This window comes from Bubalus kerabau, chromosome 6 (assembly GCF_029407905.1).
Source record: "Bubalus kerabau isolate K-KA32 ecotype Philippines breed swamp buffalo chromosome 6, PCC_UOA_SB_1v2, whole genome shotgun sequence".
In the NCBI taxonomy this organism is placed as follows: domain Eukaryota; kingdom Metazoa; phylum Chordata; class Mammalia; order Artiodactyla; family Bovidae; genus Bubalus; species Bubalus kerabau.
The window spans coordinates 26,757,535-26,773,581 of NC_073629.1; the positions used below are offsets into that span (position 1 = coordinate 26,757,535).

Consider the following 16,047-nt stretch of genomic DNA (forward strand, 5'->3'; position numbering starts at 1 on the left):
AAAAAAGCCCAAGAGTTCCAGAAAAACATCTATTTCTGCTTTACTGACTACACCAAAGCTGACTGGGTGGATCACAACAAACTGTGGGAAATTCTTCAAGAGATGGGAATACCAGACCACCTGACCTGCCTCCTGATAAATCTGTATGCAGCTCAAGAAGCAACAGTTAGAACTGGGCATGGAACAACAGACTGGTTCCAAATAGGAAAAGGAGCATGTCAAGGCTATATACTGTCACTCTGCTTATTTAACTTATATGCAGAGTACATCATATGAAATGCCAGGCTGGAAGAAGCACAAGGTGGAATGAAGACTGCCAGGAGAAATATCAATAAGCTCAGATATGCAGATGACAACACCCTTATGGCAGAAAGTGAAGAAGAACTAAAGAGCCTCTTGATGAAAGAGGAAGAACAGAGTGAAGCTGGCTTAAAACTCAACATTCAGAAAACTAAGATCATGGCATCTGGTTCCATCACTTCATGGCAAATAGACAGGGAAATAATGGAAACAGATACTTTTTCCAATAAAAAATAAAGTGAGAAACTTTATTTTTTAGGGTTCCAAAATCACAGTAGATGGTGACTGCAGCCATGAAATTAAAAGACACTTGCTCCTTGGAAGAAAAGCTATGACCAACCTAGACAGCATATTAAAAAGCAGAGATATTTGCCAACAAAAGTCCATCTAGTCAAAGCTATGATTTTTCCAGTAGTCATGTATGGATGTGAAAGTTGGACTATAAAGAAAGCTGAGCACCGAAAAATTGATGCTTTTGAACTGTGGTGTTGGAAAAGACTCTTCAGAGAGTCCCTTGGACTGCAAGGAGATCCAACCAGTCCATTCTGAAGGAGATCTGCCCTGGGATTTCTTTGGAAGGACTGATGCTGAAACTCCAGTACTTTGGCCACCTCATGTGAAGAGTTGATTCATTGGAAAAGACTCTGATGCTGGGAGGGATTGGGGGCAGGAGGAGAAGGGGACGACAGAGGATGACCATTTGATTGAAACTCTAAAAAAGACAAATCTAATCTTAAACGACTAAAGGCAGATCAGTAGTTGCCTGGGGCCAAGGAATCGGGTGAACTGACTGAAGAGGGACACAAACTATTTTGAGATGATGGATGTATTCACAGCTTGACTGCAATTGTTACACCGGTGTGTACGACTTTCCAAACTCATCAAGCTGAACTCTTAAAATAGACACATTTTACGGTACATAAAATATGTCTCAATAATGTTGAATTTTTAAAAATTCTAATAACGTGTCCTATCTTCCCCACTTTCCTAACTTCCCCTTTTCCTGAGCCAATTACTTAAACTTTCACCCGTTTTTCTATTTACCACTGTATAGTTTACAGGGTGATTTCTTGATTTTAAAAAAAATTTAGCTGTTTATTATATGCCCCTGTAGTTAATTTAGCTTTCTTATAAACTATCAACCCACCCCTATACATACTTTTCCATTTATATTCCCTGTCTCACTCTTTCAATATAGTTAACAGTTTTTTTCTTATATTACTATTGATATATTAATTTGTTCAACTTTTGTTTTCCCTGCTGTTATCTACTGGTCTGAAGTTTGGTGGGGTTTATTATTGATGTAGTTTTAGTAAAAATTATTAATTTACTTCCAAATTAAACTTGAGTTTCAAATCCTCTCTCAAAATTATCAAACACATCAGAAAACTGTCAGTCTCAGTTTATTCTCTGATAAATCCCTTCTGAGGCTCCTTCCTCCTACTCTAAAGGGGAGTTCCGTTCCCCCTACCTGCAGCACAGCCAGCTCCTCCTGATTCCCATTTTCACAATCCTGACAGTGCCCTTGCTTTCTCTCTCTAGTGACAGATCACCTGTTTCCAAAATCACTTTATATCCCTATTTTTATGCTGAAGCATATTTTCTAGTAGCAATCTGACAAAATGTCTAAAAATATCTTTCCCTCAGATTTGAGTCATAATTTGGCTGAATACATAATTCTTTCTAAGCCTTAGCTCCACACTCTTTCAGTTTCTAATATTATTGTTGAAGAATCTAATGTGCCATTATACACAATGCCAATCTTTTGGGTGGAACTATTTTTTTTTCTATAAACTTTTAGGATCTGTTATGCCACTTTTTCTAAAATTTTCTAAAACTTCGTTTTCTTTTCTAAAATTTCAGTAGGAACCTTTGAACTGTGTCTCTGAATTCTTCCCCTCTATCTTCCATGTTCTCTTTTCAAAACCACTAATCAATCATTTATTAGATGTTGCAGACTGATCTTGCCATTTTTCTTATTTTCTCAACCTTTTGTGACACGACTGAGCAACTGAACTGAACTGAATTTTGTCCTTCTGAGAAAGATGCTCAATTTTATCTTCCAATTCTTCTCTTGAATTTTAAAACTATCACATTTTTATTTTCCAAGAACTCTTTCTTATTCTGTAAATGTTCCTTTTTATAACTAATTTGCATTTTATAAATTTAGTTTTTTGGCACTCTAAAGATATTAATTCCTTTTAGATATATTTATTCTGGTCCCTGCATGGTTTTTGTATGCTCTAAATTCTTTTCTTCCATTTCTCTCATGTAACAAACTTTCTATACATGTCAGGTGTTCTTTGGTTTGCTCTTCACATATGAGTAAAGCACTTATAAAATAATCAAAGGCTGTCAATGAACAGGCTAGACTTGTTGACTGAGTTTCATCTTAGGGAGATCAGGTGAAACCCAGGGGGCATTTTACTGAAGAACAGAGTAGCTCTTTCCTCTTGTGCCACTCATAGTCAGGTTTCCCCAGAGAAAAATCCTTCGTTTTCCTGCTTACTGAAAATAAATTTGATGAGCAGAATTTTAAAAGTCTAGCAGAATAAAGCTGTCTCAATATTCAGAATCCATTTTTCACTTAATGCTCTCCACCTCCAACACTCTTCATTTTTTTAGAATAACTTCTGCCCTTTCCCCTCAGCCATACCATACCTGGTATTTCCCAAATCTAGATCTTCTCTAATTTATCCATCCAAAAGTAAACTTTTAGTTTTCTTTTGGGAAAGGGAGGACAGAATTGGAAATTTAGGGGTTAAAAGCTCCTTTTAAAACTTTCAAATAATGCTTTCCCAGCTCTATTTTATACCCCTGCCTTCAGAAGTAAATAGTGCTTTAATTCTTGAAACTTTCAGATATTCTGCAGGTAATGCACATCACCTTGCCTCTTATTAGCATCTTCCCCTGCAGGTTAGGTCTCAACTTTCTCTCCTTGCTAAGGCATCAACCATAATTTTTAACAGGACCCTACACAGGGATTCTTAAGTTTTATGTTAATCTACAAGAACACTAGATAACGCAATGTTATCTAAAGGATTCACTCAGCAGGTCTGGGTTGTCCAAACCCTACACATTCTCAGAAAAGATTTGGCGTAAGCCAGGCTCCTGGAAAATAACCTCTAAACTTGTATTATTCTGCCTGTGAAGAGCATTTTTGTTTACCTAAAGCCTTGAGTCATGTCAGACAGTTTATGCTAATAATGTGATTTATGGTGGGGACCTTGAAACACAGGGAATCAGCCTGATCTCTGGAGGGACTGGAGAATTAAGACTACATGGGCTTAATTAAGACTACATGGGCCAAGCCTACATGGGCTTCCCTGGTGGCTCAGATGGTAAAGAATCTGCCTGCAATTAGGGAGACCTGGGTTTGATCCCTGGGTTGGGAAGATCCCCTAGAGGAGGGCATGACAACCCACTCCAGTATTCTTACCAAGAGAATCCCCGTGGACAAAGGAGCCTGGTGGGCTACAGTCCATGGGGTCACAAAGAGCTGGACACAACTGAGCGACTAAGCACAGCACAAGCAACAGATTTCCCAACCTGGGGATCTGGCAAAGGGACTGAGAACCCCGAGGAAATCTGACTTTGGAGGCCAGTGGGATTTGATTATAGAACTTCTGCAGGACTGGGGAAACAGACTCTTGGAGGGCACAAACAAAACCCTTAGCAGACCAGGAGCCAGAAGAAAGGAAGAGTCTCCAAAAGGAGCAAACTTGCCCATGAGTGTCCAGCAGTCTCCAGCAGATGCGTGGATTAACAGTGGCCTGCTGTGGGGTCAGAGACACTGAACACAACAATATGTGCACAAGTCCTTTTGAAGGAGGCCGCCATTACCATCATTAACTCTACCACAGTTTCGTCTCAGGCCAAACAACAGGGAGGGAACAGAGCCCCAGCCATCAACAGGAAATTGGATTAAACATTTACTGAGCAAGGCTGCACCAATCAGACGCAGTTTCCCCCCGAGTCAGTCTCTCCCATCAAGAAGCTTCCATAAGTCTCTTGTCCTTATCCGTCAGAGGGCAGAGAGAATGAAAACCACAATCACAGAAAACTAACCAAACTGATCACATGGATCACAGCCTTGTTTAACTCAATGAAACTATAAACCATGGCCACCCAACACGGACAAGTCATAGTGAAGAGTTCTGACAAAACATGGTCCACTGGAGAAGGGAATGGAAAACCACTTCAGTATTCTTGCCTTGAGAACCCCATGAACAGTAAGAAAAGGCAAAAAGAAATGATGCTAAAAGATGAACTCCCTAGGCTGATAGGTGCTCAATATGCAACAACTGGAAAAGAGTGAGAAATAACTCCAGAAATAATGAAGAGACAGAGTAAAAGCAAAAACAATGCCCACTAGTGGATACGACTGGTGATGGAAGTAAAGTCTGATGCTGTAAAGAACAAGATTCCATCAAAACCTGGAATGTAGGTCCATGAATCAAGGTAAATTGGAAGTGGTCCAACAGGAGCTGGCAAGAGTGAGCATTGACATTTTAGGCATCAGTGAACTAAAATGGACTGGAATGGGCAAATTAAATTCAGATGACATTATATCTACTACTGTGGGCGAGAATCCCTTAAAAGCAATAGAGTAGCCCTCATAGTCAAGAGTCTGAAATGCAGTACTGGGTACAATCTCAAAAATTATAGAATGATCTCTGTTCGTTTCCAAGGCAAATCATTCAATATCACAGTAATCCAAGCCTATGACACAACCACTAATGCCAAAGAAGCTAAAGCAGAACAGCTCTATGATGACATACAAGACCTTTTAGAACTAACACCCAGAAAAGATGTCCTTTTCGTCATAGGGGACTGGAATGCAAAAGTAGGAAGTCAAGAGATACCTGGAGTAACAGGAAAATTTGGCCTTGGAGTACAAAATGAAGCAGGGGAAAGGCAAACAGAGTGTTGCCAAAAGAATGCACTGATCATAGCAAACATCCTCCTCCAACAACACAAGAAACTACTCTACACATGGACATCATGAGATGGCCAATACCAAAATCACATTAAATATATTCTTTGCAGCTGAAGATGGAGAAGCTCTATACAGTCAGCAAAAACAAGACCGGAGGTGACTGTAGCTCAGATCATGATCTCTTACTGCAAAATTCAAGACTTAAACTGAAAAAAGTAGGGAAAACCACTAGATCATTCAGGTATGACCTAAACAAAACCCCTTATGATTATACAGTAGAAGTGACAAATAGATTCAAGGGATTAGAACTGATAGAGTGCCTGAAACTATGGACAGAGGTTCATGACCTTCATCAGGAAGCAGTGATCGAGACTATTCCCAAGAAAAAGAAAGGCAAAAAGGCAAAATGATTTTCTGAGGAGGCCTTACAAAGATGTGAGAAGAGAAGCTAAAGGCAAAGGCGAAAAGGACAGATATACCCATCTGAATGCAGAGTTCCAAAGAATAGCAAGGAGAGATACAAAAGCCTTCCTCAGAGATCAATGCAAAGAAATAGAGGAAAACAACAGAATGGGAAAGACTAGAGATCGCTTCAAGAAAATTAGAGATACCAAGGGAACATTTCTTGCAAAGATGGGCTCGATAAAGGACAGAAATGGTATGGACCTAACAGAAGCAGAAGATACTGAGAAGAGGTGGCAAGAATACACAGAAGAATTATACAAGAAAGATCTTCATGACCCAGATAACCACGATGGTGTGATCACTCACCTTGAGCCGTACATCCTGGAGTGCAAAGTTAAGTGGGCGTTAGGAAGCACCACTACAAACAAAGCTAGTGGAGGTGATGGAATTCCAGTGGAGCTACTTCAAATCCTAAAAGATGATGCTGTGAAAGTGCTGCACTCAATATGCCAGCAAATTTGGAAAACTCAGCAGTAGCCACAGGACTGGAAAAGGTAAGATTTCATTCCAATCCCGAAGAAGAGCAATGCCAAAGAATGTTCAAACTACCACACAATTGCACTCATCCCACACACTAGCAAAGTAATGCTCCAAATTTTCCAAGCCAGGCTTCAATGGTATGTGAACTGTGAACTTCCAGATGTTCAAGCTGGATTTTGAACGTAAACAGGAACCAGAGATCAAATTGCCAATTTCCACTGGATCATAGAAAAAGCAAGAGAGTTCTAGAAAAACATGTACTTCTGCTTTATTGACTATGCCAAAGCCTTTGACTGTATGGATCACAACAAACTGTGGAAAATTCTGAAAGAGATGGGAATACCAGACCACCTGACCTGCCTCTTGAGAAATCTGTACACAGCTCAAGAAGCAATAGTTAGAACCGGACATGGAACAAGAGTGCTTCCAAACTGGGGAAGGAGTAGGTAAAGGCTGTATACTGTCACACTCCTTATTTAACTTATATGCAGAGTACATCACACAAAATGCCGGGCTGGATGAAGCACAAGCTGGGTTAAAGAATGCCAGGAGAGATATCAATAACCCCAGATATGGAGATGACACCACCCTTATGGCAGAAAGTGAAGAATAACTAAAGAGCCTCTTGATGAAAGTGAAAAGAGGAGAGTGAAAAAGCTGGCTTAAAACTCATTCAAAAAAAAAAGATCATGGCATACGGTCCCATCACATCATGGCTAATAGATGGGGAAACAATGGAAACAGTGACAGACTTGACTTTTTAGGGGTCCAGAATCACTGCAGATGGTGATTGCAGCCATGAAATTAAAAGACACTTGCTCCCTGAAGAAAAGCTATCACCAACCTAGACTGCATATTAATGAGCAGAGATATTACTTTGCCAACAAAGGTCCATCTAGCCAAAGCTATGTTTTTTCCAGTAGTCATGTATGGATGTGAGAGTTTGACTATAAAGAAAGCTGAACACCAAAGAATTGATGCTCTTGAACCCTGGTGCTGGAGAAGACTCTTCAGAGAGTCCCTTGGACTGCAAGGAGATCAAATAATCAGTCTTCAAGGAAATCAGTCCTGAGTATTTATTTGAGGGACTGATGCTGAAGCTGAAACTCCAATACTTTGGCCACCTGATGCGAAGAACTGACTCACTGGAAAAGACCCTGATGCTGGGAAAGATTGAAGGCAGAAAGAAAAGGGGACGACAGAGGATGAGATGGCTGGATGGAATCATTAACTCGATGGACATGAGCTTGAGCAAGCTTCGGGAGTTGGTGATGGACAGGGAAGCCTCGAATGCTGCAATCCATGGGGTCAAAAGAGTCGGACACAACTAAGTGACTGAACTGAATAAAAAATTATAAAAAAAAAACCAAAAACATGGACACCAAGGCTCAGGTTTACTTCTCTGGTTGGTAATACATCACACACACTGCCACACATCATTTCTGGGAGAATTAAGCACTGTCCATATCACTCCACGTTCAAGGTCAGGAGGGGCGGTGGTGAGGAGATACCCCTCGTCCAAGGTAAGAGAAACCCAAGTAAGATGGTAGGTGTTGCAAGAGGGCATCAGAGGGCATACACACTGAAACCATAAGCACAGACAACTAGTCAATCTAATCACACTAGGACCACAGCCTTGTCTAACTCAATGAAACTAAGCCATGCCCGTGGGGCCATCCAAGAAAGGCGGGTCTGGTGGAGAGATCTGACAGAATGTGGTCCACTGGAGAAGGGATGGCAAACCACTTCAGTATTCTTGCCCTGAGAACCCCATGAACGGTATGAAAAGGCAAAATGACAGGATACTGAAAGAGGAACTCCCCAGGTCGGTAGGTGCCCAATATGCTACTGGAGATCAGTGGAGAAATAACTCCAGAAAGAATGAGGGATGGAGCCAAAGCAAAAACAATACGCAGTTGTGAATGTAACTGGTGATAGAAGCAAGGTCCAATGCTGTAAAGAGGAATACTGCTTAGGAACCTGGAAGGCAAATTAGAAGTGGTCAAACAGGAGATGGCAAGAGTGAATGTCAACATTCTAGGAAATGGACTGGAATGCGTGAATTTAACTCAGATGACCATTATATCTACTACTGCGGGCAGGAATCCCTTAGAAGAAATGGAGTAGCCAACATGGTCAACAAAAGAGTCCGAAATGCAGTACTTGGAGGCAATCTCAAAAATGACAGAATGATCTCTGTTTGTTTCCAAGGCAAACCATTCAATATCACAGTAATCCAAGTCTATGCCCCAGCCAGTAACGCTGAAGAAGCTGAACCGTTCTATGAAGACCTACAAGACCTTTTAGAACTAACACCCAAAAAAGATGTCCTTTTCATTATAGAGGACTGGAATGCGAAAGTAGGAAGTCAAGAAACACCTGGAATAACAGACAAATTTGGCCTTGGAATACGGAATGAAAGCAGGGCAAAGACCAATAGAGTTTTCCCAAGAAAATGCACTGGTCATAGCAAACACCCTCTTCCAACAACACAAGAGAAGACTCTACACATGGACATCACCAGATGGTCAACACCAAAATCAGATTGATTATATTCTTTGCAGCCAAAGATGGAGAAGCTCTATACAGTCAGCAAAAACAAGACCAGGAGCTGACTGTGGCTCAGATCATGAACTCCTTATTCCCAAATTCAGACTCAAATTGAAGAAAGTAGGGAAAACCACTAGACCATTCAGGTATGACCTAAACCAAATCCCTTATGATTATACAGTGGAAGTGAGAAACAGATTTAAGGGACTAGATCTGATAGATAGAGTGCCTGGTGAACTATGGACGGAGGTTCGTGACATTGTAAAGGAGACAGGGATCAAGACCATTCCCATAGAACAGAAAGGCAAAAAAGCAAAATGGCTGTCTGGGGAGGCCTTACAAATAGCTGTGAAAAGAAGAGAAGCGAAAAGGAAAGGAAAAGAGGAAAGATATAAGCATCTGAATGCAGAGTTCTGAAGAATAGCAAGAAGAGGTAAGAAAGCCTTCCTCAGAGACCAATGCAAAGAAATAGATGAAAACAACAGAATGGGAAAGACTAGAGATCGCTTCAAGAAAATTAGAGATACCAAGGGAACATTTCTTGCAAAGATGGGCTCGATAAAGGACAGAAATGGTATGGACCTAACAGAAGCAGAAGATACTGAGAAGAGGTGGCAAGAATACACAGAAGAACTGTACAAAAAGGATCTTCAAGACCAAGATAATCACGATGATGTGATCACTCACCTAGAGCCAGATGTCCTGGAATGTGAAGTCAAGTGGGCCTTAGAAAGCATCACTATGAACAAAGCTAGTGGAGGTGATGGAATTCCAGTGGAGCTATTTCAAATCCTGAAAGATGATGCTGTGAAAGTGCTGCACTCAATTTGCCAGCAAATTTGGAAAACTCAGCAGTGGCCACAGGACTGGAAAAGGTCAGTTTTCATTCCAATCCCAAAGAAAGGCAATGCCAAAGAATGCTTAAACTACTGCACAATTGCACTCATCTCACACACTAGTAAAGTAATGCTCAAAATTCTCCAAGCCAGGGTTCACCAATACGTGAACCATGAACTTCCAGATGTTCAAGCTGGTTTTAGAAAAGGCAGAGGAACCAGAGACCAAATTGCCAACATCCGCTGGATCATTGAAAAAGCAAGAGAGTTCCAGAAAAGCATCTATTTCTGCTTTATTGACTATGCCAAAGCCTTTGACTGTGTGGATCACAATAAACTGGAAAATTCTGAAAGAGATGGGAATACCAGACCACCTGACCTGCCTCTTGAGAAACCTACATGCAGATTAGGAAGCAACAGTTAGAACGGACATGGAACAACAGACTGGTTCCAAATAGGAAAAGGAGTACGCCAAGGCTGTATATTGTCACCCTGCTTATTTAACTTCTATGCAGAGTACATCATGAGAAATGCTGGGCTGGAAGAAGCACAAGCTGGGATCAAGTTTGCTGGGAGAAATATCAATCACCTCAGATATGCAGATGACACCACCCTTATGGCAGAAAGTGAAGAGGAACTCAAAATCCTCTTGATGAAAATGAAAGTGGAGAGTAAAAAAACTGGCTTAAAGCTCAACATTCAGAAAACGAAGATCATGGCATCTGGTCCCACCACCTCATGGGAAATAGATGGGGAAACAGTGGAAACAGTGTCAGACTTTATTTTTTTGAGCTCCAAAATCACTGCTGATGGTGACTGCAGCCAGAAAATTAAAAGACGCTTTCTCCTTGGAAGGAAAGTTATGACCAACCTAGATAGCACATTCAAAAGCAGAGACATTACTTTGCCAACAAAGGTCTGTCTAGTCAAGGCTATGGTTTTTCCTGTGGTCATGTATGGATGTGAGAGTTGGACTGTGAAGAAGGCTGAGCGCCGAAGAATTGATGCTTTTGAACTGTGGTGTTGGAGAAGACTCTTGAGAGTCCCTTGGACTGGAAGGAGATCCAACCAGTCCATTCTGAAGGAGATCAGCCCTGGGATTTCTTTGGAAGGATTGATGCTAAAGCTGAAACTCCAGTACTTTGGCCACCTCTTGCGAAGAGTTGACTCATTGGAAAAGACTCTGATGCTGGGAGGGATTGGGGGCAGGAGAAGGGGACGACAGAGGATGAGATGGCTAGATGGCATCACTGACTCGATGGACGTGAGTCTGAGTGAACTCCAGGAGTTGGCGATGGACAGGGAGGCCTGGCATGCTGCAATTCATGGGGTCGCGAAGAGTCGGACACGACTGAGTGACTGAACTGAACTGAACTGATATCATTCCACTGTGAGAGGACAATGAGAAGCTTTTGCCTGGTCTCTACTGGACTTTGTCCTATATGCCTTTTCTATTGATTTTAATCTGTATGCTGTCAATGCTAAGTTCTGTGAGTACTCCCAGTGTATCACTGAACCTGTGGGTGGTAGTGGGTCCCCAGGGAAGCCTGACATGCTGCAGTCCATGGGGTCGCAAAGAGTCAGACACCACTCAGCGACTGAACTGAACTGAAACACACAGTGTTATCTATGTGAATTATTACGTACATCAGAAAGTATTTCAATAAATTCTAATGACATTAAAAAAATATTATCAAAGTCTCCTCTGCTGCTGCTAAGTCGCTTCAGTCGTGTCCGACGCTGTGCAACCCCATGGATGGCAGCCCGCCAGGCTCCACCATCCCTGGCATTCTCCAGGCAAGAACACTGGAGTGGGTTGCCATTTCCTTCTCCAATGCATGAAAGTGAAAAGTGAAAGCGAAGTCGCTCAGTCGTGTCTGACTCTATCGACCTCATGGACTGCAGCCTACCAGACTCCTCCGTCCATGGGATTTTCCAGGCAAAAGTACGGGAGTGGGGTGCCATTGCCTTTTCCTCAACACTGCCCAAAGAAAGTGCCTCAAGCAGCCTGAGCACAAAACATAGAATCCAGAGTAAGGTAAAATCAAAGTACATATCTTATACTAATTCATAAAGGATGCTTAAAATACCTGCACATCTTCCATATTCATTACTAGAATATATCCTAATAGATATCTATTTGAACTAAACTTATTGTCTTAAGTTATGATAAACAATCAATTTGAAATACTGTTTATGCTATTTCAAAATCTGTTTCTTCACAACAGTAAAACTAAAACTCTACCCAGCATTAGCAGGATTTCTAATTAACAAAGTTCTACTAAAACATTCACTAGATTCCTTCTCATTCTGGTATTTTATCTCCAAAGAACCCCTAGAATAACAAAACTGAAAGACTCCTGAGACCAAACAAATTTCAATAATGCTGAAATCAATCCTTCCCCATTAAATCCATTGGGACTCTTTGGAAAGATGTGTACTTAATCTGCAGTATGGTTAAGTGGTATCACGACGGGCTCCTTGAAAGATGGTACATATAAAGCTAGCTCTTCAGAAACTTGCTAACTTTTCAGAAACTAGTAACTAGCAGAGGTCCTTGAAAACAGATATTTATGAAATTTCTTATTAAATGATAAACTGTTTATGGGTCTATTCTACATTATTTATAAAATATTGAGTATCAAAAGTTCTCTGAACACAAGATAAGCACCATAACTATCCAATCAACACCATATCAAAAATTGTAAGTATCCTGTAATTATGATTGATATTAAGAGAGTTTTAGCACTTGATGCCATCTTGTAAACTGAACTACAATTCTGACCTCAAAACAAACAATTTGATGAAAGTATGACAAAGTTTGTACCACAGATGGCATAAATTCAGACAGAGAGATAAACTTACACCCAGTCAAATGCATACCTATATCCCTAACCACCCCGCATCACAAATCTCAGCTTATTACCTCTTTAATTTTTTCCCTTTTCTCTCTTAGGTCATTATCTTCTGGGTCTCCACCATGTGTTCCTATAAGGTTTGGTATAGGAACTGCTGGCAGTGGCTTTTTCTCTCTTATCTTCATTTCTTGGACTACCTTATTTTTCTCTGTCTGTATTTCTGCTCGGATTTCCTCTCTTGACTTTTTTAATTTTTCTTTTGCTTCTTCTAGAGCCTTCTCGTGATCAGCTCGAATTTTATTTCTCAAACGTTCTTCTTCTTCCCTGTAAGAAGAGAAGAAAAATAAATACAAAACTTAAAGCTTCCTTCACCAAACCTTGATAGTTGTTTTCTACTCCTGCCGTCGAAAAGAAAGAACAACCCATGAGAGAGACTTGGATCTACCTACACAAGTGAAAGTCTCTCAGTCGTGTCTGACTGTTTGAGACCCCATGACCTATACAGTTGGAGAAGGAAATGGCAACCCACTCCAGTATTTTTGCCTAGAGAATCCCGTGGACAGAGGAGCCTGGTGGGCTGCTGTCAATGGGGTCGCACAGAGTCGGACACGACTGAAACGACTTAGCATGCATGCATGCATTGGAGAAGGAAATGGCAACCCACTCTAGTATTCTTGACTGGAGAATCCCAGGGACAGAGGAGCCTGGTGGGCTGCTGTCTTTGGGGTCACACAGAGTCAGACACGACTGAAGCGACTTAGCAGTAGCAGCAGCAACAGCATAACTATACAGTCCATGGAATTCTCCAGGGCAGAATACTAGAGTGGGTAGCCTTTTCCTTCTCCATGGGATCTTCCCAACTCAGGGATAGAACCCAGGTCTCCTGCATTGCAGGCAGATTTTTTACCAGCTGAGCCATAAGGGAAGCCCAAGAATACTGGAGAGGGTAGCCTATCCTTTCTCCAGCAAATATTCCTGACCCAGGAATCAAACAGGGGTCTCCTGCATTGCAGGCGGATTCTTTACCAACTGAGCTATGAGGGAAGCCCCAAGAGCAGGATAAATATATCTTTGTATGAGAAAGAAAATAAGCCCCAGATGCTGAGCAGCAAACACTTTCCATAGTAGGAAGAGGGAACCTAGTAAGTTACAATTTAAGGGCCAAGTGAAAACAGAGAAAGTAGTAGTCAATAACCTATTAGACACATGGGGGGGGGGGGGGGCGGGGGGAGAGAGACCAGTGAAAAACTAGATGGGGGAAGAGAAAATAAAATATAGAATTAAGCTTTGCACAGTGGTAGTATCACAGCCAATTAGGTTTATCCAAGGTGAGATTATTTGTTACTGAAAAAATAGAATTAAGTATCAGAGGGGACCATATAATAAACAACAAGGTCCTATTGTATAGTACAGGGAATTATATTCAGTTGTTGCTGCTGTTCAGTCACCAAGGTATCTGACTCTTTGCAACCCAATGGACTGCAGCACACCAGGCCTCCCAATATTCAACACCCTATAATAAATCAAAGTGGAAAAGAATATGAAAAAATACACGTGATAACTGAATCACTTTGTTGTACACTGGAAATTAACAGAACACTGTAAATCAACATTACTTCAATTTTTAAAAAATTTTAAATACATAAGATCACTTCATAAACTGATATGAAAAAGAGACAAGGAGATACAAACATAGGGTCGAAGAGAGATACGGAAAAAGATAATAAGAGGACTGGAAATTTCTTATTTGTTGAATATACATTACGTTGTTGTTGTTTAGTCACTAAGTCATGTCCAACTCTTTGTGACCCCATGGACTGTAGCCCACCAGGCTCCTCTGTCCATGAGATTCTCCAGGCAGGAATGCTGGACTGGGTTGCCATTTCCTCCTCAGGTGATCTTCCCAACCCAGGGATCAAACACACGTCTCCTGAACTGGCAGGTGGATTCTTCACCACTGAGCCACCAGGGAAGCCCCATATGCTCCCGAAATTTTTACATTTTGTAAATTCCATAGACCTTATAACACAATGGACAAACTACTGTGGGCATGATCACTTAAAATTTGCTTTAGCCCTCGTTAAAAATACAGATTCCAACTTAGCATGTCTGTATGAGCTCCATGAATTTGAATTATAAAGAGTTCCCCTGATGATTCTGGTATGCATACAAGTTTAGAAACCACTACTACAGTAGATACCTACTGGGTTTCTATCGAGTCCTGAATCTTTTCCCCAACTCCAACACAATCCACATCAGTGAATACAGGAGTGTTAGTTACTATTTTCCAAATCATCCAATGATGACTACTCTAAGGGGTCACGAGAGTTACCGCTCTAGAAATTTAATTCAAACCCTAGACTTACAACATTGCTAGTGAGAAAGTAAAATGAATGGTACAGCCACTTTGGAAAACTTGAGCAGTTTCTTTAAAAACTAAACATGTAACCATCATAGAATCCTGCAATTCCCTGGGCATTTAACCCAGAGAAATTAAGGCTTATGCTCATATAAAAACCTATACACAAGCCAGTCACAAAAAGAAAAATATTGTTTAATTCCACTTACACGTGAGAGTCTTAGGGTAGGTTAAAATCAGAAAAACAGCAGAACGATGGTTAGGAGAGGCTTGAGGAAAGGAAAAAATGGGAAGTTATTGTTTAATTGATAAGCAGTTTCAGTTCTGCAAGATGAAAAGAATTCTGGAGATGGATGGTAGTGACGGTTGCACAGTAATATGAATACATTTAATACCACTGCACTGTACATGTGAAAATAGTTAAGATGGTAAACTTTACATTATGCATATGTGTGTGTGCGCCAAGTCACTTCAGTTGTGTCTGATTCTTTGCAACCCTATGGACTGTCGCCCATCAGGTTCCTCTGTCCATGAGATTCTCCAGGCAAGAATACTGGACTGGGTTGCCATGCCCTCCTCCAGGGTATCTTCCCAACCCAGGATTGAACCTGCATCTCTTACGTCTCCTGCATTAGCAAGGGGGGTCTTTACCACTAATGCCACCTGTGAAGCCCCTATGTTATGCATATTTTACCACAATTTCAAAAACGGGGGAGGATGGAATCCTATACACAAATGTTTATAGCAGCTTTATTTGTAACGGGTAAAAACTGGAAATAACCTTCATGTCTTTCAAAAAGTAAATGGTTAAACAAACCACTGTTTATACTGTGGTACATTCACACTATGGGAATACTGCTTCTGCTGCTGCTGCTAAGTCACTTCAGTCGTGTCCAACTCTGTGTGACCCCATAGACGACAGCCCACCAGGCTCCCCCGTGTCTGGGATTCTCCAGGCAAAAACACTGGAGTGGCTTGCCATTTCCTTCTCCAATGCATGAAAGTAAAAAGGGAAAGTGAAGTCGCTCAGTTGTGTCCGACTATTAGCAACCCCATGGACTGCAGCCTACCAGGCTCCTCCATCCATGGGATTTTCCAGGCAAGAGTACTGGAGTGGGGTGCCACTGGAATACTGCTGCTGCTGCTGCTGCTAAGTCACTTCAGTCGTGTCCGACCCTGTGCGACCCCATAGACGGCAGCCCACCAGGCTCCCCCGTCCCTGGGATTCTCCAGGAAAGAACACTGGAGTGGGTTGCCATT

The 16,047-nt window shown here is 41.4% G+C and overlaps 1 protein-coding gene across 8 annotated transcripts in view; it reads right to left on the reverse strand.

The window, feature by feature from the left end:
- Positions 1 to 16,047, reverse strand: part of MAN1A2 (mannosidase alpha class 1A member 2) — a 148,983-nt gene that overhangs the window by 104,808 nt on the left and 28,128 nt on the right. For all 8 annotated transcript variants that reach the window (XR_008715633.1, XR_008715637.1, XR_008715636.1 and 5 more), the window contains one exon: positions 12,497 to 12,752. Coding sequence is in view for 3 of the 8 variants with exons in the window: in XM_055584610.1 (XP_055440585.1) it covers positions 12,497 to 12,752 (256 nt within the window). In the remaining 5 variants the exon portion in view is untranslated. The remainder of the gene's footprint in view (positions 1 to 12,496; positions 12,753 to 16,047) is intronic.